The sequence below is a fragment of the Otolemur garnettii genome, unplaced genomic scaffold (assembly GCF_000181295.1).
Source record: "Otolemur garnettii isolate 467f Iridium unplaced genomic scaffold, OtoGar3 scaffold00005, whole genome shotgun sequence".
Classification (NCBI taxonomy): Eukaryota; Metazoa; Chordata; class Mammalia; order Primates; family Galagidae; genus Otolemur; species Otolemur garnettii.
In genome coordinates, this window is record NW_003852400.1 from 43190649 (window position 1) to 43213055 (window position 22407).

The 22407-nt window shown below is 39.1% G+C and overlaps 1 protein-coding gene across 1 annotated transcript in view; it reads left to right on the top strand.

Moving 5' to 3' along the window:
* Positions 1 to 20613, top strand: part of ARL15 (ADP ribosylation factor like GTPase 15) — a 424189-nt gene extending 403576 nt beyond the window's left edge. The window contains exon 5 of the mRNA XM_003782778.3: positions 19249 to 20613. Within this exon, the coding sequence (XP_003782826.1) occupies positions 19249 to 19401 (153 nt within the window). The 3' untranslated portion in view covers positions 19402 to 20613. The remainder of the gene's footprint in view (positions 1 to 19248) is intronic.
* Positions 20614 to 22407: the final 1794 nt, after the last annotated feature.

A 22407-nucleotide genomic window follows, 5' to 3' on the forward strand; every position in this document is an offset into this window, starting at 1 on the left:
ATCCCTCCATATCCACGCAGGCTCAGTTCTGCAACCTCCTTGAAATACCCAAATCTAAGAATGCTCAAGTCCCCAATATAAAACCTTGTAGGATTTGCATATAACCTATATATAGCCTGCCATATACTTTAAATCATCTCTAGATGACTTACAATATCTGATACAGGGTAAATGCTATGTAAATAGTTATTCTATATTGCAGGCATTCTCAAACTGCAGCCCGCGGGCCACATGCAGCCCGCCTAGGAATTTATCTGGTAGGCTGGGTGTTTTTGCCGCTGCCTGTCCTGCTTAGCAGCCGACTCGTCCTAGGGCCCGCAGTCCAGCCCTCCAATGGTCTGAGGGACAGTGAACTGATCCCCTGTTTAAAATGTTTGAGGACCCCTGCTATTGTCTGGGGGGAAATGACAAGAAAAAGTCTATACATGTTCAGTACAGACCCAATTTTTTTTTTTCAAATATTTTCAATTCCCAGTTGGTTGAATCCATGGATGCAGGACCCACAGATGCAGAAGGCCAACTGCATACACTATGTTTGAATAAAGTTTCATGTATCAATTAGGCATAGTAAGATTTTAGCTTCAATAACTAATAATACAACAATTATAACATATTGTATTAAAAGTTATGTGAATGTGGTCTCTCATTCTCTTCATTTTCTCAAAATATCTTTTTGTACTGTACTAGGGAAACTAAAATCACAAAAAGGCAAAACTGTAGATAAGGAAGTCTACTGTATATAGTTATAATATCATTTTCATGCCTATGGTAATACTTGAAGTTGTGAGAAGCCTGAAACAAGATAGATAACTATTGAAAAACTAGAACTGCTTTACGTAAAAATCTTAAATCACAATGGTATTTGAAACTTTTCTAGATGCCCAGAACTTTCAAACGATTTCTGAGTTACTATGTGCAAAGAATCTTCCAGGTTTGTGTTTTGGGGCATTACTAGTGCAAACATTAAGGATATACTAAAGAACTCTCATTACCTTTCCAATCTGCTCCCACCCAAGAAAACCAAATGCACACACATGCATGTGCACACACACACTCTCTTTCTAAAACTTTTATTCTTTTTATTTACTTAGAGACACTGCGCACTTAGTTCAGCGGTGTCATCCTAGTTCACGCCAACCTCAAACTCTTGAGCTCAAGCAATCCTCCTGCCTCAGTCTCCTGAGTAGCTGGGACTACAGGTACACGCCACCGAACCGAGCTAATTTTTTTATTTTTGATAGAAATTTGGCATCTCACCGTATTGCTCAGGCTGGTCTTGAACTCCATGCCTTCAATAATCTTCCTGCCTGGGCCTCCCAAACTGCTAAGATTACAGGCATGAGCTACCATGCCCAGCCAATTTTTATTCTTAAACTTGAAGACTAACAATTATATCATAGGTAGTGTCGTGTGTCAGCAAATGAACATCATTGCAAGGGAAGTATAAGAAATTAACCTTTAATAATCCCACCTTACAGATGGGAAAATGGATGGAATGTAAGAGTGTAGGAACATAGGGAAAAGAATTCTAAGGTACAGTTGGCCATTTAGCAGTTAAGTGAAAAGTAAGTCCCCTGCTAGGAGACCGTAGTTCTTGCTAGCCACAGTGAAACATTGTAAGGATGGTCGTCCTTGCCTGGAGACTTAAACTAACCTGAAGGAGGAGGCAGTGGCTTCATCGCATCCAGTTGGTTAATCCCCTCTCTGTCAATCATTTGAGTAGGAGCTGAATAGACTATAAATTCACATTTCTGGAGCCACATGGTCAAAATAGCACTTTATATTCAGTGTGAAATTCTTAAAATGAAACCCAGCTGGCAGATGGAAAGGATGGGGGGGGGGTGCACAGAATATTGGGTGTACAAGGGGTTCATGATTTTCCAGAGAGCTTTTTATGCTTTGTGCAGACATACGAGTATTTTTAAACATCTATGATGCAGCACAAATGAATTTCTTAAACCTGAACTATAACTGCCTAATTTATATTTCAAAAAAATCATTAAGATAGTTATGTAAGCCATTCCAAACTGAGCCTTGCCTGTAAGGATAGAGTAATTTGCTCATTTAGGAAACTGTTTTCAGTTCTTCCATGAGTAGCAAGTGTTGTTTAATAAATTATGTCTTTCAGTGCTTTAAATAAGTTCTTGGCTTAATAATCTACTTTGTGAGAGTGAGAAGAGCAAGAGAGAGAGAGAACAGCTAGTTCAGTTCACTTCCACCCCATCATTCTCTCTTCGGTTTCCTTCTTTTTCCCAGGTTATATAGGAGCTATCCCATGTCTTGGTGATCTACAGAGTCAGTGGTCATCTCAGAACTGGCCAGAGCACAGTGTTTTTGTTACTGATCCATACCTTCAACCCCTGGGTCCTATTAGCCTTTATAGGTTTATCAAATCAGGTTGCCCCTTCTAACGGTGCTAGAAAGCGATTCCACCTGTAACCAGGTTACTACATACTTGATGTCTGTGACTTCATGTAAGAAATCAGGATTCAAGCATTTCAGCAGCTACAAGATAGCTCAGCATTCCGTATGTCTTATAGAAACTGTGGGCAGCATTTAACTTGCTAAGATGCGTACAGGTTATATGCATTGTGTGGATGGATAAGAAGCTGGAGTCGAATAGTTAAGAATTTCTCTAGAACATGATCTTTTCTTTAATATGTGTGACAGATGAGATGTGTCATGACTAAGTACCTAAAATATATAAACCCTACCTAAAGGACTCTGAAATCTCAGTCCCCTTATATAAATATGATGAGGATAAGGCATCAGATGATTTATTCACTAAAAATAAATTTGTAGACACACTGAGGTAAATGCCATTTACATGCATCATTTTATATTATTCTGTTGCTGACGTTTACCTTCTAGTTAAAAATAGATAGTGGGCACCAGCTGTCATTTGTCAGGCATTGGTGTTATATGATTTTTATTTTCAAGCACTACCATAGAATTATCACTTTACAAATGGAAACCAATGTGATAAGGGTAAAAGAAACATGATTTCAAGGTAAAACAGGCCTATTCTGCAAAGCACTGAGATTGCCTGCTCCCTGGAGAACTGTAATTGTGGAAGATGATAATCCAGGGCCTTGGCTAAGAAAAGCTTGAGGAAGTTTTCTTGGTGGGTGTACTTGATAATTCTGTTTCTGGGTCTAGAAGATGGGACTAAGTCTTATTTAAAAAATATTTTACAAAAAAATTAAAAAGTTTACAAATGCACTCGAGATAATATATTTACTATTTTAAAAGATATTATATTTAGTAACACCATATCCAGGTATAACCATATGCTTTCATAGAGTGAATACTTCTATAGGAAACTGCAGGAGTGTGGGTGCATGTATGAGAACACAGGTTTGAGTATTTTAATTTTATTTATAGTCTACTCTCCTTCACAAAAGGATTTGAGGTGATAGACACTAGTATTGATTCTAACGGTGGACATGTTTTTATATAACACTTTAAACTTCAGACTGAAGAGGGTGTTAATGACTTCCCCTCTGAGAAGGCTTTTAATTCAGACTTGATGAAAAGTGTGATTGGAAATTTAGAGCAGCACATGCACAGTTAGAAGCCCAGTTATCTGGCCTGATCTAAATAGGTAGTTGAATAGTTACTCAAAAATTGGTTAAAGTAAGAAGTCGTTAAGAAAAAATACATGTATACCCAAAATAATTTATTCTAACTTAAAAGTTACAAAAGGTACTAATCTTTTAATCATGGACCAACGCCTTTTTCTCTGAATTTTTGACCACTCATCAGACTTGCCTGTTACATTTTTTTCATCAAACAAAATCATTACCTCTGATTTTTTGCTTCTAAAATGTACAAACCTTAAAGCACCTGTTCTGCACCTTTCCTTCTCAGTCCTTTGTAGGTGTCTTGTCTGAATCTAGTTCAACAGCAGTCTGTTTCAGGGACCTACCTTTACTGAGTTCTTTGACATACTCCCTTCAGTTATTCTCTGTTCAAGTTCACATTTCATCTGTTGTCACATTTAATGATAATAAATGTGATTGCCAAAATGAGAATCGTGAAGCAACTTGGGAGCGGAAGTGAGCAGACACATTACAAAGCAGTCCGCCAGTGGTGCACGTCCACCATGTAGATACCCTCGCTCTGTGCCTCGTATCTGCCAGTCATGAGCACTCCTTGCACAGGCAGCCTCAGTCATTGTCTCGTGCCAGGACAACGAAAGGCTAGTTGATCCTAGCTGATCAAGTGGAGGCTTATCAACAGACCTCTATTGTAATGGTCTGTGGTACCGTTTTGAAACTAATCAGAGATTCATCCCTATCTGTGAGTGCTTTATTTTTACTCATATCATACCTTCAGTCTCCGTCTTAGAGCTGTTATGTGACAGATGTTATTATTGCTGTAGTACCTTCTTTTCCTCATTTCACTTCGTCCTCCCTGACTGCACTTACTCACTCACTTGATGTATGTCAGTCTCTTCTGCTCCCGTGTCATCTCCATAAGGGCTAAGACTTGTTAGGTTCACCTTTATATCCCCAGAGCCCAAAGCAGTGACTGTCCAAGGGTGGGAAACCTATGGCCTTAAGGCTACAGGTGGCCTTCTGGATCCTTGAGTGTGACCTTTTGATTAAATCCACATTTCTCAGAACAAATCCTTTTAAGTTTGGATGCAGTCTGGAGGACCACATGTGGCCTTGAGGCTGCAGGTTCCCCCAGCTACTTGAGTTAGGGTAGACTTGAGTAAAAGGTAGGTTTTCCTTGGTACTCTTGTTTCAGGCCAGTCTGATGTACTGACTGGGCCCCACCTAGACCTGTTGACTATTCATTCACCTTAAACAGGAAGGAAAGACAGAGAGTAGGACCATCAGGCTGTGGTGCTCCCTGGTGCAGCTCCTGGTGTGTCTGTCCAGTCCTGGGTCTAGATCTCCTCCTAACACCAAGCAGGGAACCTGATAGTTTGATAAATCATAAACGGGGCTTTTTTGTTCTTTGATTTTTACCTAAGAGATCTGCTCAGGGGGATGTTTTCCACCTTGGCATTGTTGGCGTGCGGAGTTCATTGCAGGGGCAGAGGGGAAGCTGCCCTGTCATTGCAGGATGTTGGGCAGCTCCTTCCTGGCCTCTGCCCACCAGATGCCAACAGCAACCACCCACCCTGCTCCCTTGCCCCCACCGTGTTGTGACAACCAAAACAATCTCCAAACATGATTGACTATCCCCTGGCAGGCATATTTGCCTCTCTCCTCCCCTCATTGTCAGGGGATGACAACCAGGACCCCAGGCCACACTAACCACGCTGTGGTAAATCCAGTCAATGGCTTTTTGAACCTTCATTTCTGGTGTTCTCTTTATGTCTGACTATAATGTTCTCCAGATTTGTCTTTCACAGGCTTTCTACTGAATTCAACCAGTCCTATGTGGGGGCTTTTGGCTGAAATTCCTCAGGACGGATTACCACTTAGCTTTTCTTTAGACTGCCTGCAAGCCTCTTTCTAAGCTCGTATTTCTCAGTTGCCAGGATATTGGGCTCCTGGCAATTGGTATTGCCAGCAGGGAAAGAAATATTCTCCCCATGACTAACATGGCACTTTGTTACAAGGCCATTTGTTACCTGTTCCCCTTGCTCAGATATGTCATTGAGGCAGCTGTCAGCTTTTTCTGCCTCTGGCCCTCACCCCTACCCTTTCACCCATCTCCTCCTCCTCCCTGTTTTCCTTTTCCTCTCAGGGTTTCCATGGTGGCTCCTTGCTGTAGCCAGAGGATAAACTGCTGACAGGAACATCCCTTGAATATCTCAGCATCTGGACAGGGCCATTGGCACCCTCCATTGGCAGCTGAGTAACGCATGGCTTGCCATATTTCTCTGTCTCCTGTTTATGGCCCAAGAATTTGAATCCACTCCAACAGCTAAATGTTGTCGTTGTTAGGACAGAGTGCTGCCATAGTACCACAAGGCCAATACTAAACATGTTTATTCAGGTTCCATATATTAATATTTTGATTTGTTACTTCTGTTATTGCTGGAAGATTGAGATAGGGGACATACATTCCATTACAAAAGTCAACTGTTTTCAAAAGATTTTTGTGTCTTTAATAATTTTTAACTATTGAGTGTAACTATATTTTCTCCCTAATATTTTGGTGAGTCAGAAAATCCCATGAGTTGGCCAACTAATAGTGATTTTTTTTAATGATGTACATGAGCAGTACCAGTATTGGATAAGCAGGGAGAAGAGTTAGACTCAACAAAATCAGAGCATGTGTATTCTTCTGGTTGTCTGATCAGGTAGCAGTTGATTGAAGTACATTTGTGACATGGAGCTTATATAACAGAAAAGGCTGAATATGAGACATGGCCAAAATTCATTTTAAAATATACATTAGTTTTTAAGAAAACTCAAAATATGAAATAGGCTTAGGAATTGTCATTCATATGTCAGCTAACATCAAATTACCTCAATCGTTTTGGAAAGTAAGTTTTTGGGGGATGAAATTTGTTGTTCATTCTGAAGCAAATGTTGGATTTGACAAATACCAGGCTCAGGGGCTTCTTCTCCTCATGCTGTTTTGCAGAATCAAAGGCTGTAATGAGAAAACAGTACTTTCTGTGATTCAAAGGCATAAATTTTCAGTACTGGAATGTCCTGGGAGCACATCTACCATTCCCAGTTTAGGCTTTTAGCAAGGCAAAGGAGAAATAATCTAATTGTGTTAAACCATTTCATTTACCGAGGCAGACACAATTATTGGCAATTGATGTGTTATTTTTCTTTTTCAAATACTCCTTAACCTCATAAAATATGGAACTCATATCTTCAGCCTACACTTTATAAAACCTACCTTCCCACCCACCTAGCCATTTCAATATGCATAGTTAATGGGTATTAAGTTTAAAAAAAAAAAAAGAATCAATTTCATGGTGAATGCATCTAGTTAAGCAAGTCATTTAAACAACATTTTATTTGTGTGTAGCAGACCATTTTATAAGTTACTTATAGCTTTACAAGCCTGTGTTTCAGACAAGCTAATTGGTTGCCTCCGATATGTGTGTGGGGCTTTCACTCATTAACTTCCTTTCCTGCCTGGTACATACTTGACTGGCCCTAATACATATAGGTAGGACTCTTTAAACAGCCATATTCCATTGCCAGGAAAAATTTCTTCATTGATAGATTTCTTTCTGCTTACAATAATTGCTTTCTTGAAATACGGATAGATCACTATTATACCACAAATGGAAGATACAGAATCAAGCATAGTACCCTAAAATAGCTTGGTACCAAAAAGAAATGCTCTTTTGAAGGAGTGGAATGGAAATCGTTCTAGATAGAAAGGAAAGAGGAGAAGAGAATAAAATGGTGTGCTGTTGAAGCCTGGCTGCCGCTGTAATTAATGACTGTGTTATAGATGTTACTGAGAAGTCTGCTGCTTGCACCTGCATGCAAAGACAAGTGTATTGATGCTTCTTCTTTTGCCTGTGTCAGTGCTTTCCATTCACTGAGATAAGAATTAGATGCTTTGTTTGGACACAGATTAAAGAAATAGCTCAAAACATGAGTGTCCTTTGTAGGTCTTGAGATTTCTGGAGTGGTTCTCTTTTCCATGATAGGTTGTTTACTTTTCTGTTTGCAAAACAATTCGTTGCAGCTGCCTGTAGGCATGTGTGTAATAGAATTTGAACCAATTTAGATCTATGGTTTTGAAACTGTTCATGAAATTCCACCTCCTTTATGCTTGGCCTGATTAATTGGAAAGATTAGTAACTTCTCTCCAATATTCAATTTCCTTGTTTTACTAAAATTTTAACAGGGGATGAAATGTATCTTTTTTGTGTCTAGTATTATTATACTGAGTACCTTAGAGAATACAAAATATTTTTTTATTTATTTTCCATGCCCTCATGAAACTGAGGACTCATACACATGAAAACTTTAGAGAATAATTATTGAAATCTGTGTTATACTATAATTGAAAATAGGGTTCACCGCAGACTTGTGGAGATAACTACATTCTCATTGGGTCTTGATATCATAACCCATTAGCTTATACAATAATTATAGGCCAGGTGGGGTGGCTCATGTCTGTAATACTAGCACTCTCGGAGGCCACGGTGGGTGGATTGCTTGAGCTCAGGAGTTCCAAACCAGCCTGAGCAAGAGTGAGACCCCAACCCTACTAAAAATAGAAAAACCAGCTGAGCGTAATGGTGGGTACCTGTCTTCCCAACTCTTCAGGAGGCTGAAGCAGGCAGATAGCTTAAGTTCAAGAGTTTGAGGTAGCTGTGAGCTCTGTTGCCACAGCACTCTATGTAGGACAACAGAATGAGAGTCTGTCTCAAAAAATATGTATATAATAATTATAATGCTGATTGTAAGGAGAACATAATGGCTCATATGACTAAAAAGCTTATAGATTATAGGCCCGTGGCACAGTTTGATTCAGGGGTCTATGATTCGAACACACCTGTTTTTCTGCAGTTTTCTTGGCTCTTTCTTCCTTCACATATCCGCTTTATCCTCAGACTTTATTTCTTAGCCTCATTCTGTATAGTACTTAGATGGTTGCCAGCAGCATCCAGAGCCATCTCCTTTAACATTCACATCCTATAGAAATTACCTAGAAACTGACCCTCAGCTCTAATGACCCTCTGAAGCCAATGCATCCACACTATCAGAGGCTATTTCAGTATATGTATAAATAAATCTTTATCTTTTTAGGCCACTTTGAGTTGAACATTCTGTTTCCTTCAACCACAGGCCTCTTCAGCTATTCATAATGTGGTACTATAAGTGGGTATTACAATTAATGGACTCCAAAACACAGAATTGGTTAAGTAGATAGAAGGAGGAAAGAAGTAAGGAGGGCTCTTCTGTCTCTGATTTTTAAGATTATTACTCCTGTTCTCTGATGGAAAACAGATGGTTTAAAATTTTCTTTGTTAAAACTTGGAATATGTCATTAGCTCTTGTGAATATAGAAACAAAATGTGAGCTATCTAAAAATCTCACTAGATTTTATTTTTACATTTCTAAGACCTATAGCCCTGAAAAATAAGAAAATTATAAAGAAAAATATGAAACTTAACCTACTGAAATCAACAAAGCTGAAGATAGTGAAACAGAATTTTACATGTGTGTGTGTGTGTGTAGGATCCAATAAAATGCTATTAAATGTCACTAAATTTAGGTGTTTGTTCAACCTTAGGAAACTAGAAAAAAGAACAGACTAAACCCAAAGCAAGCAGAAGGAAGCATGTAATAAAGATTAGACTCTAAACAAATTGATATTAGGGAAAATCGGTAAAACCACATTTTTTGAAAAGATCAACAAAATTGACAGATCTTAACTGACAAAGTGAAAAAGAAAGATGACTCAAATTACTAAGATGAGGAATAAAAGAGGAGACATTACCACCAACTTCACAGAAATGAAAAACATTATTTACAAGGGAATATTATAAAAATTATATGCCAACAAATTAGATAATTTAGATGAAATATACAAGACACATAGAAGGGCACAAACTTCTGAAATTGACTCAAGAAGAAATAGGAAATCTAGAGACCCCTAACAAGTAAAGATATTTAATTAGAAATCAAAATGCTTCCCATAAGAAAAGCCCAGGGTCCTCACTTTATTGCTGAATTCTGCCAAATATTTAAAGAATTTACCCATGAATGGATTAATAAATCGTGATATGTGTACACCATGGAATACTATGCAGCCGTAAAAAGATGGAGACATCACATCTTTTCTATTTACCTGGATGGAGCTGGAACATATTCTTCTTAGTAAAGTATCTCAAGAATGGGGGAAAAAAGTATCCAATGTACTCAGTACTACTATGAAATCAATATATAATCATCTACACATTCATACAAATGGCAAAACATAAGTATAGTCCAGAAAGTAGAGGGAAGAGGAGGAGGGAGGGCATAGGGGGACCTCACCTAATGTGCATGATGCAATGATACATTTCAAAACTATTAAGAGTATAATTGTGATGGATATGTTACAGTGCAATGTAAGCATTTCACATTGTATGTTAAATCAGTACACTAAACCTCATAAATGCATCAATGTATACAATTATGATTTAATTAAAACAACAAAAAAAGAATTTATACAATCCTTCTCAATCTATTCCAAAAAATAGAAAAGGAAGGAACACTTCCCACCTCATTCCATGAAGCCAGGATTCCAATGATATCAAAACAGACAAATGCATTATAAAAAATAAAATGATGGACCAGTATTTATTATGAATATAGATGCAATTTTCTTTTTTTTTTTGAGACAGAGTCTTACTGTGTTGCCCTCAGTAGAATGCCATGGCATCACACCTCATAGCAACCTCTAACTCTTGAGCTTAAGTGATTTTGTTGCCTCAGCCTCCCAAGTAGCTGGGACTACAGGCACCTGCCACAAGGCTTGGCTATTTTGTTTTGTTGTTGCAGTTTTCATCATTGTTTTAGTTAGCCCGTCGGCCTCGGTGTATGTGGTTAGCGCCCTACCCACTAAGCTATCGGCACTGCCCACAAAACGTTTTATTAATGAAAGATCTTTTTAATCCTAGAAAGTTTAACATTAAAGTATAAAAGTAATAAAATACACAAATGCAAAGTGTTAATGCTTTCATTTAAGGTGTATGTGATAGATAGGTTAACCTGGTAGAATTTCAGAATTTGTGTCTTATGTGGAAAGGAATGAGCATTTAGAATGTACCAGAACTTAACAGTCACTGAACTTACAAACTTAATGGAAGTGTTGAAGAATTCTCAATTACTTGAGGATGTTTTGTTAGACATTCAAAATGCTTAAAAGGAAAATTGATTATCACATCCTGAATGTGATGATTAAAATTTTAAATCTATATAAATGGAATACTAAAATTTTTAAGTTGAGTACAAAAGCTTCAGGAAAAACTCGGCTTTAAACCCTGTAAATTTAATAAATTATATACTGTTTTTTAAAACTGCAAAGTAGCAATAACTAGTATTGCTGTGCATTAAAAGCCACCCTCAAGGACACTAAACCCTCACAATGACAGGTCACAGACCAAGTGCCTGATGGAGCGTGGCATTCAGGGATTTGAGAGGAAAACTTCCCATGGCTCGTTCTTGTGCTCTTGAGAAAGCCACTTTACCAACAGAAACCCAGAGAGGAAATAAAATATAACTTTACTGAGAGATGACTCTTCTGCCTGCTAGAAATTTAATTCAAAGTATCTGGAATTATAACGAGAGCCTGGCCAATTTGGAAAAGCCAAATTCTTTATCCCACTAACGTGTGACCCAAAGCAGGAACAAGGAGGTCTAGCAATGTGATCAAACCAAGGCCCAGAAATCCTGATGCCCCACACCCTGCCCAGGCACTCCTTGAGCCTTCCTCCTAGACAAAGTGGAAAACTATAGAGTACTTTAGGGCAGGGGTTGGCAATTTTTTTTTTTTTTGTAAAGAGTTATGTAGTTATCTAGATTTGTGGGACACACTGTCTCTATGGCAATTACTCAACTTTGCCATTATAGTGTGAAAGCAGCCATAGATGATATATAAGTGAATGAGCATGCTGTGTTCCATTAAAACTTTATTTACAGAGAATTTATGGTGCTTGAGTGATGGGGAAACAACCAACATTGGCTACTATGACTAAGATCCCATCTAATTTAAAAAGTTTCTTCTGTATCATTAAGGCTTCTCTTTAAGGTGATAGGAGGACTTCTCACCTTTTCAGAGACTATGCATAGGCTGATCCTTTCCATCTATGGATGGAAGCCTTGACTGGGAAGCAAGAGTTGGAGCAAAGGCCTGGATTCAGGAGTCATTCCAGGCTGCAGAGGGCCAGATAGAGTAACTGGAGGGGAGAAGGGTACAGATATGGGAATACTGGGCGTCTTTCCTCAGTCCCTGAAGACATAACTGTGCCTCTCACAGGGGTTGCCAGATCAGATTTTTGAATAGGAGAATAATACAAGCCCTCTAGTCATTCCAAGAAGAACAAATATATGTAAAAGTTTCTCTGTACTTCTATGTTAGCAGATTAAACAAACATAGAAATGTTTTCAGATCTTAAGTCCTACACCAAAGCAAATGGGATCATTTTATTTGGCTGTGCTGGGACATAGTAAGTTCTCTTGTGCAATGGAAGGCTGGGTTTCTATATCATTATTGTCGCAGCATATAACATTTTAGAAACATCAGGAGTCACTGATGGGGGAAGAAGACTTATAACAAGGGCCAGGCTCAGTCACAGGCTGCAGTCACCCATCTGGTTTTTGGTTATTCCAAGGTCCGGTAGGCTGTACTGAACTTTGGTATCCTTAAGAAAGAAACATCTTATGAGAACTATACTTTTATATTATACACAGTCCTCTTGAAATCAATCATCCATTATAAATATGCACTGGCAAAGTAATACTGTCATATTGGTTAAGATCAAGTTGTCATATCTGGTCCTTATTAGGACTCAGTGAATAAAAATTAACTATTTTGTATACGTATTTGTATTTTGTAAACGTATTTGTATTTTGTAACTATTTGTATTACGTATTTCTGCATTTAATGACATATGTAATACTTTTTAAGGAATTCAAAATCCTCCAAGCAGTACAACGAAAAGGGTAAACAGCTGGTGCTGCTCTCTAGACTAACCTCACTTTGAACAAGCTACCAAGAATGCACTCAGAAGAATCCGAATCATGCCCTGCCACTCTCTCTCCAGACCCTGTCCTGGAGCCATGGCCTGGGCAAAGTTCTCTCTGACTTTGGTGAAGGTTACCAAGCTAAGGCTGCTCCTGCAGTTAAAGCAGCAAAGCTGGAGGGCCCTTTGCAAATACACATGCCAAATGTATACACTCAGTGGTGTGGTGGTACGTGTTTAACAACAAACTCTGGAAAGAAAAAAAGTCCTAGTTCATCATACTGGCAGATTTCTGTGGTGTAAACACTCCACACCATGGCCGGTTTCAGTTGACCTCCTAGAGCTGGAGACAACGCACACAGTCGACTGTTGCCGGGGCCTGCTGCCAGCCAGCCCCAGAGTACCACTTGCAAGCTTTCGACTATAAATGTTTCCCACCAATGTGGCATGTTAGCACTATGCCTCTTCCATGGTATTAAAGAAAGGATCTAGGATGTAGATAATTATGGCAAGTCCTGCTGGCTTTTTTATTTTATTTTTTATCCTTATGCCAATTTGAATAGAGCTTTTTTTTAGTCCTGCTATCTTTTCCAACAGTTATGGAAAAGATCATACAAAATTTCATAGTCTATTCAGGCTCTTGGCATCCTATTAATTGGAGCCTGGACCACATTTCTACCAAAGAGTTTAAAACCACTATGATATGAATCTGTCTCAAATATCATTTTTCATATAGTTTTTTTTTTTTTTTTTTTTTACATACAAGCTGTGCAATGGACACTTTGTACATTTAAACTTACAAGAAAGCAATAATGACTCCTCAGGGGTCAAGGTAAGTTAACGCCTCCCATTCTCATGCACCACCCTCCAGCTTCCCCTTCTAGCTGTCAAATCCCACAGCTGCAGTTCTCTGTCCTGGCTTTCTGTATGTGGTTGCAGCCTGCGTTAGCTGTTTGAAGGAGCTGAAGGTGTCAGCCTAGACTCCTTCATGAGACCTGATTCCTCTTCCAGAGATGGAAGAAGAATGTGCCAGTATTTCCAAAATTTTCTTTAATAGCCACCTATGAAGATACTTTTTATTCAAATTAAGTTCCATGATTGAAAAATTATTCTTAATAATCATATCCCTCTTTATTTGAATCAATTGTTTTTCTTGCTTCTAGCCCAAGTACAGTCCAGGTGTTACATAAATAAGTAAAAAATCCCTTTGTAAACTGTACAGCCTTAAACGCTCTTTGATAGTCACTAGAAACCCGTGGTGAGAAGAAATCTGTACTCTCATAACACAGATGGTGAGGACAGCACTCTTGCTGGGCTGTTGCCGTCTCCATTTTGGTTTATAGTATTGCTCTCATCCATGGAACACGGGCCCTGCACAGGGGCCTCCTTAGGGCACACCGTGCTGCCCACCACACTCACCACAACCTCACTCAGCTGGAGGTTGAGTGAATGAAGTTGTGGAAAGCCAACTTTCAAGACAAAAATTTCCAAAGCTCCTAGGCTGGTCTCAACCCCATCAAAGCCCACCACACCCCCCCCAACCCTTAGAGGGGTCAGTTAGAATGTGCTAGATTTTCACAAAGGGAACATAGAAGCTGTGTATAGACGGGGATCTGGGGAGGTATGGGCAAAGCTGACATCCAGCTTCCATCCCCACTGGTGAATGTGTAGAAGAAAATAAGCAAATGGCCCCAGACGGGGGCAAGAGGTACCCGCATTTAACATGGGCAGGAACGCCAGGGCATGTGTTGACCTGGGAAGGGACAGGCATTTTCAGTTTTAGCAATGACTGGTCGTGACAGTGGCATTGAGTGCATTAGAACTAGGGGTGCTACAGTCGTGATTCATAGCCAAGTCCCACCCTATAAAGAACTATCACACACCCTCTTTTTTAATGTTTCACCACACATGCATGTGGGGCAAAGCTCTGTTTATAAATACCTGAGCCTAGAACCTGACTCTATTTCACATCAAAACACCAAGTAAACCCTTTCTGGACTGTTCTCATCCCCTGCTCCCTAGAGTGCATACAGGAAAACCTGGTCACACTGGGTACGCACAACTTTCATGGTTTAGGAACAAAAATAGGAAAAACAAGCAGCTTATCACTTTAAATAAAATGAGGTTTATAAGTTTTAAGAAGGAAAGACCTTACTGTTGCAGTTTACAAACTACAGCAGCTAGAAATTTAGTCGCACCAGGTTGGTGAGAATTAAAAGTAAAAATTTTATATCCAAAGTGAGGGCAAGACAGGGAAATCAGTGAACATCATTATTACCCTTATTATCCTACCAGAGATCCTGGAACAAGGGAGGGACTGTTGGATGACTTCACCACGCAAGGAGACATTACCAGACAGCTCCCGCACAGTCATGGTCTCTGGTGCTAAGGAAGGTCTCACGGTTTGACAGCTGCGACAGCATCAGCAGCAACGAGATGGTGCCGTCGTCCTGTTGCATTAGGGCTTTACAGTAAATGCGATGTGTGAACACTGGAATGCGGTGATGCACACTGCCCGGCAGTGCCAGGAGCGGAGGAGGGCTCTGGTGACAGAGCTAAAATAGGTCGGCTGCCGGTGGGAGCTTTGTTTTCCTATCTCTAGGGTGGACACTTGGCTACTAACAAATGCCCACTCTCTGTGGCTATCCTGAAAATAGACGAATGACCACAGGTTGCCAGGCAGCTGTATTCTGATGTCATTCCCCAAAGTGTGGTCTCCAAAAGCCAGTGTGGAACAATCCTCGGTTCCTCATTCTAAAAGTTTCCATTTCACCGTGATATTTATGCAACCTGTATAAAGCAGCCAAAAGACTTGGGTTCATTTTCTCTTAAGTCATTTAAAACATTTTCATCTTTATAAGAATATTACCTTTAAAGTATTTATGTCCATCAGAAAAAAAATAGATCTTTAGATCACAAGCAGGGATTTTTTTTTTTAACCTTAAAAACAATATCAGCGCTTGACTTACGTTGGCCAAACTTAAAACACCACTCTTTAAAATTATACATCAACATATACAAGGACAAAAAAGCAATCATAGCAGACAGGTGAGATGTGGCTGCGATTGTTACTATAATAATGCAGGGGAAGTAAAGTTTTGAAGTTCAGGTTAATACAAGAAAACAAAAGAAAATTGTCCGAAAAAAGTCAGAAGGCAAACCTGGTCTTCACCCTCCCCCCTCTGCCCTGCAGTGGTCATTTTTAGAAACATGAAAAGCTGTGTTCCAGCAGCAAGCGGTCACTCCCTGTGCTTGAATATTAGGGGAATGGCAAAACTTGTTGTAAAATTGGTATTATAGTGTCCTATGGAATCTTCGAGATACCAGTGGGGTGAATACGGCAGGGTTTAGATACCCATTTAGGTTACGGATCTGAAAATCTCAAGTGGCCCAGCCATCCTTATCAGCTTAACACCAGCAGGCTCCTTCATCTGGTGACCACCCTGTCACTGCGGCTTCCATTTCCTTCTCAGGTTCACCGCTCAGCAGGAACGACTTCGGAAGCACATCTGCCTTCAGACCTCGGTATCCTCTCCCAAGTGTGCCTCCATGATAGACTGTTTTCCATTACCTAGAAACCAACCCAATGGGTAGCTACACCTCAGTGTTTTGTGTCTGGTCGGTACTGCAATCTATCACAAATTGTTAATAGACCTTGTGATTATTTAGATCAAACATTGTTCTCAAATTAGATGGAAATATGCTACCAGGGTTAATTCTGTGTAATTTTTATTTATTTATTTTTTTATTTCCTTTATCAACTTTTTTTTCTTTTTTTATTGAATGGTAACTATGTACATTAATGCACTTCTGGGGTACAGTGTGGGGTTTTCACATGCAATCTGAAATACTTCCATCAAACTGGTCAACACAGCCTTCGTGTCATTTTCTCAGTTATTGTTTTAAAACGCTCACATTCTACTCTTAGAAAGATTCACCTGTACCCCTATAAGATAAACCTCAGAATTTCTGTGTGATTTTTAAATGAACCACTTGGAAGAAGTATTGTTAGTGAGATGCATTTACTGTCGTGGTGTTTTTCTTTATTTTACTAATATCAAATTTCTTGTGACCAATCCCATTCTCAGTTATTAGTGATACTTAAAATACTGTCCTTTTGGATTGAGGTTTATACAGAAGGGCAAGGATACAACCTCCTTCCTGTGCCAGATTTGCATGTTACGTGCTTTATTTGATGGGATGTATTATTGAGCAAATAGCAGATTTCATCGTAAGCATGGCAGTCCCAGTTTTTGTGCTCAGGGATGTAATTTCAAGCCACACTTTGTGACAGAAGCCAAGGAGACCCACATCTCTGATTTCCAGCTCTTTGGAGCAGCCCGCTTCTCTAATTCTCTGCCTGTCTCTCCCGCCACTTCTCTCTCCCCTGCTGGCCAAAGGTTCCCTGTGACTGGCAGGTCCTCCCACCATGGGGCAGAGTTGATCACTGGCGTTCATCATTTCATAGCATTTCAGATCCTCTCGTTTTCCATGCCCTAAAGAAAAGAAATTAAAAGAATGGAGTTTGTGTTTTCAATAAGCAAGATCCTTTTGACAGCATGATTTGTAAACTACCTTGGGCAAAATCATTTTCTGAAGTGTGTACCCATTTTCTGATCTGTAAGTGAGATTTTCATTACTCGTCAGAATCAGAATTAATGAAGGTCCTTCAATTCTCACAGGGATTTTTGTTTATTTGTTAGTTTTGAGACAGAGTCTCACTCTGATGCCCAGGCTAAAGTGCCATGGCCTCAGCCTACCTCACAGCAACCTTAAACTTCTGGGTAGTTGGGTTTTTCTTTCTTTTTTTTTTTTTTTCTATTTTTAGTAGAGATGGAGTCCAAGTCTTGCTCAGGCTGGTCTCTGAACTCCTGAAGTCAAGGGATCCTCCCTTCTCGGCCTCTCAGAGTGCTAGGATTTTAGGCATGAACCACCAAGGCTGGCCTCTCACTGGGCTTTTTTAAAAATTACTATTTATTATGAATTTGCTGACATTTATAGGAGGACTTTGGGGATACATTTGAACTTTAAAATGTTAGCATATTTCTGGTTTCTAAATTAGCAGGACTTAGTATTTCTTATGAATAAAAATATGTTTTTTAATGTCTTCCTGCTCATACGAAAAAATACACAAACATCTGAGTACCAGTTTGGATGATGTCTCTTTGCTGCTAACAATAGTTTGGTGCTTACAGCGATACAGGCAAAATGAAACCACATTTGGGAATGGCATGTAAAATCGAGACACTTTTTTTTCTGAGTCAAGTGTTGACTAAGGGAAGGCCTGGAATTTTTCAGGACATGTGGGATTTAATGAAATTGGTTAACCAAAAAATGGCTTTGAACAATGCTTCTTTTGATGTTGCTACTAACTATATTTTATTTTACATTATGTAAAATCTTGCCAGGCAATAAACATAACATTCTCTTCTTGTATGGTGTAGTATGATGTAGTGTGTGTAACTTTTTACTTTATCATACCTTTTGAGAAAAACTCATCCATACTTCTGGAAATCTTAGTAATTTGATATTTGTTCATAGCTAAGTGTTGGTAATACTAGCTATTATTCAATATCCAAACCAGCCTAATAAGAGTGACTTGTGACTGGTTATTAGTTGAACAGGGTTTTTTTTTTTTGAGACAGAGCCTCAAGCTGTTCCCCTGGGTAGAGTGCCATGGCTTCACTGCTCACAGCAACCTCCAACTCCTGGGCTCAAGCAAGTCTCTTGCGTCCACCTCCCAAGTAGCTGGGACCACAGGCGCCCACCACAATGCCCGGCTGTTTTTTTGGTTGCAGCCATTATTGTTGTTTGGTGAGCCCAGGCTGGATTCGAACCCGCCACCTTAGGTGTGTGTGGCTGGCGCCTTAGCCACTTAAGCCACAGGCGCCGAGCCAGTTGAACAGGTTTTTAAGATAGCAAATGTGCTACCCTGCATACCTCTTGATTTATCCCTCCTAGAAAATTGAAGGCTGAGAGGAAGAAAAGTTGGAAGGCTTCATATACATATGTAAATGTTTGTAAGTTTGTACACAGCATGTGATACAGACACGCTCAGTTTCTATCCTCTTTCATAAAAACCACCTTCCCAGGTCTCAGAAATAAATACTAGAGGTTTAAGGGAAAGAAAGAAAAATATTATTTAAATTAGATGTTTCATTGTGTTATGTGCTTAATGGTGAAAATAATTGAGTCTTGAATAATTTGTATGGTGTATACTATAGGTTGTCACCAATTTAATAAGTCAGCAAGGTGAGATAGTGAAAGTTATTCTTCTAGTGTTATTTGGATTAAATTGAATCTTTTTGGTTTCTTGATGTATATTTGGCCCAGTGCCATAGTACATATAATTTTTTCTCTGACTTTGTCAAACCTGCCATGCTGTTAATTGTGTAGGTGGAATGGTGGTGGCTTAGAAAGTAGGTCTTTCACCCCTAAAGACAACACTCTTATATCACAACACATAACCGCTTTAGAACAGGTGTAGACAGGATTCTAGAAAGCCCTACGCATCACAATTCATATAAAGTTCCTTGAAATCCCCCTACTTCATCATTCAAAAGGTTTGTATGAGAAAGATTCTGATCTAATTAATAATGTGTATTTTTTTTTACTTTTTCCCCCTTAAGATCAAAAAATATTTCGAACTTGAACCTCTTGCACGTGGAAAACGCTGGATTCTACATCCCTGCTCACTGGATGATATGGACGCACTGAAAGACAGCTTCTCTCGGCTGATAAATTTGTTAGAAGAGAAAGACCATGAAGCTATAAGAATGTGAATTCTGGCAAAGAAAATGGGCTCCCCAAAGGCCTTGAACGTATCATGTTAGTTTCTCATCTTAATTTTATTTTGGTATTAAGACTATCATGGCTTAATTATCTATTTTTCTCTAGTTATTTCAGACTCTCATCTCTCTATGAAAGCGAATATTCTGTACATCAGGTGAATTATCCTCGGCATTAACGTCAAGTACACACTACTGAGAGAGAATTTATTCTCTGTTGACCACTAATTATCTTCACCGCATGTCTCTCCCTTCTGTTGTTCTAAGCGTCTCTTCTATACTCCGTGCTAAAACGGATGGAAATCATGGCTCACGGAAATCAAGTCCCTTAGGAAGGACTTAGAAAAGCTCACAAGACCTTGACTAATTTTCCGTGGGTTTGGGAGTGGAGTATTTTGTGACTAGGACTCCACATAATAGGTATATCATTTTCAAGATCTCTTGGGGGTTTATTTTGTTTTATCTTATTTTTGTTGTATTTTGTTTTGTCTTTTATACATTGACTTTATAGACTATGAGAGAAAAATGAGCACCAAAAACTTCACTTAATCACCTTCTCAGAAAGGACTATCCTGCCAGAGCAAAACTGACTTTGGAGGGTGAAAGACACCATGCATATTTCCTTGACTACATCTGAAGTCCCACTCCCCTCTCGAGACATGGTGTTAGTTTTTGATAGGAATGAGAGGAAATTTAGGCAGCCAGGCATGCATCATTGATTATACTTGATCAAGTCCTCAAATATTTTTTAATGGAAAGATTAGCCTATATAAAGTCAAGCTGCAATATAATATAGGTATGTTTTTCTAAAAAATTGGAAGTGTTTAATTAGAGAACATAATTTTTAAAATAGTAAAACAGCTCAAAGAAGCATAGTTTCTACTGTTAAGGGTTTAACCTGGCATTGAACAGAGCTATCAAAGACAGAATCATGTGTATATTTGTTCATCCAGTGCTAATATAGCTCAAGGGAGTCTGTTAATGCCTTCCTCTAGTAGTTAAAGGTCTATCAGTATTTCTATGGTAAACCTCTATTTTCAGGGGTTTAAATGTGCCCTTAAAAAATGCACTGGGGCTGCAACAAATAATTTTAGGCCTCAGAGTCAGTCTTTGGAACTAATTTTTTTTTTTCATTTAATTTAAGTGATAAAATTACTTGGAGCTAAATACACAGTTTTACTAAGGCTTATTGCCTTTGATCTTTTCTAAAACAAGAAAAAATCTATGGATTCTGAGGTTCATAGATGAAATATTCTTTGTCACCCTTTGACCACTTAAAGTACTAAGTGGCCAAATAATAGAAAACTACTCCCTACCCCCCGAGTGATAAAAACATGTTTGTAATTTTTAGGTAGCATGGACTAATACCCAAATGCCACAGACTCACACTGTCTTGCAGGGTGAAGTAATTAATAACTCGTAATTCTCCAGAAGATATACTTCAGACCCTTATCATCATTCAGATACAGCTTTGGGGGTTTAATCTTGTAAAACATCGAACACCTCTTTAAGCTTTTTTCTAAGGTCATGGATCAGGAAAGATCCATAGTAATTCATCTAAATTTTGTCTACAGCATCCTTGAATATTTCTAACACTGTATCATCCATGAACAGCACAAAAGGTTTGTTCTAGTGACCAGTTACACAATTCCTGTTTTCATTTGGCCTGTTGTGCTCATCTTCTATGAAAAAATCTATGATGATCGGGCCTAGCTTTCCCTGCAAATTCATTAACTGTAGAATGTTGTCATTTTAAGATACTGTGGCTGAGTGCTCCTGAGCCATCTGTTAAATGACTTCCCGTTGCCTGTGTGTGTGTGTTCATGTGTGCACCAGTGATGGGCTTCTCCTCAGACCCACGACTGTCTGCAGCGTCTCAGCCGTCAGAATGAAAACATTATCAATCAGTACCCAACAACAGCTGTTTTTGACAAGTTTCTGTCTGACGCCTAATGCTTTACAACTGTCAAGAAGGCTCCTTCTTTGTCTAGCAGGTCGGAGCTTGCCGTCTTGCTCCTTCCGTGCGCCATCCTATCCTCGTAACCCTAGAATTTGCCATGTTTTGGAAATCCACGTGGGGGAGGGGTGGGGCCTGGGTGGGCAGGGGTGGGTAGGTGGGTGGGCAGGTGTGTGTGGCAGCTTCCTACTTTTGTGTAAAGTGCCACAGGTGTCTTAGTTTGCATATTCAAACATTATATAGGAAAAACAGTCTGCTGTGTATTTCTTCACTTAGCTTCTTATTATATTTATGGACATTACCAGTTTTTGTACCTTCTTAGCTAAAGCAGTTGCCTTTTTATAATGGCAATTAATTTATATGATAAAACTTTGTATCTACCATAGTTTACAGTATTGGTTGCTAATTAACTGCCATATTGCCCTGTCTTTCTATTAAAAAATACTGTATCTACACTTAGAGGTTAACGGAATCATGTGGACATTTGCCAGGCAAGAAGAACTCGTATTGTCCATGATTGGGAAATGATTTCCACTATCTTCAAATGAAAATAAATGCTGAGTAGAATTGACGTTTCCAGACTGAATCCTTTCAACTTCAGCAGTTGGGAGTCTCAGATTTCTGTTTTCATTTGTATTGCCTGTTTAAGTCTCCAAAATGAGTTGTGCTGCTCTTGGGTGAGAACAAGTGATTCATTCGCATTTCCTTTGAAGCCATTGTGAAAACACTGAAGAAAAGAAAAGCATCTTTTCCAATCGGTTTGTCTTCAGCAGCAGTTTGCTTTCATTGGAGCTGTTCCTTCAGAGTGTGTGACTCGATTCAAGACATTCTCATGTCATCCTTCACAGCACCATTTTATAATATTTGCTATAAAACCAACTTGAGTGGCCCGGGCTTCTTCAATGGATTCATGCTCTTAGGAAATAAGTAGATATCTTTAAGTGACTCAAGAGGAAATAGTATGCATGCACAGGTCCACCCTTAAGGTTGAGAGTACTCCATCTGTATAAAAGAGAAAATGAAAAAGAAAAAAGATGGATGGA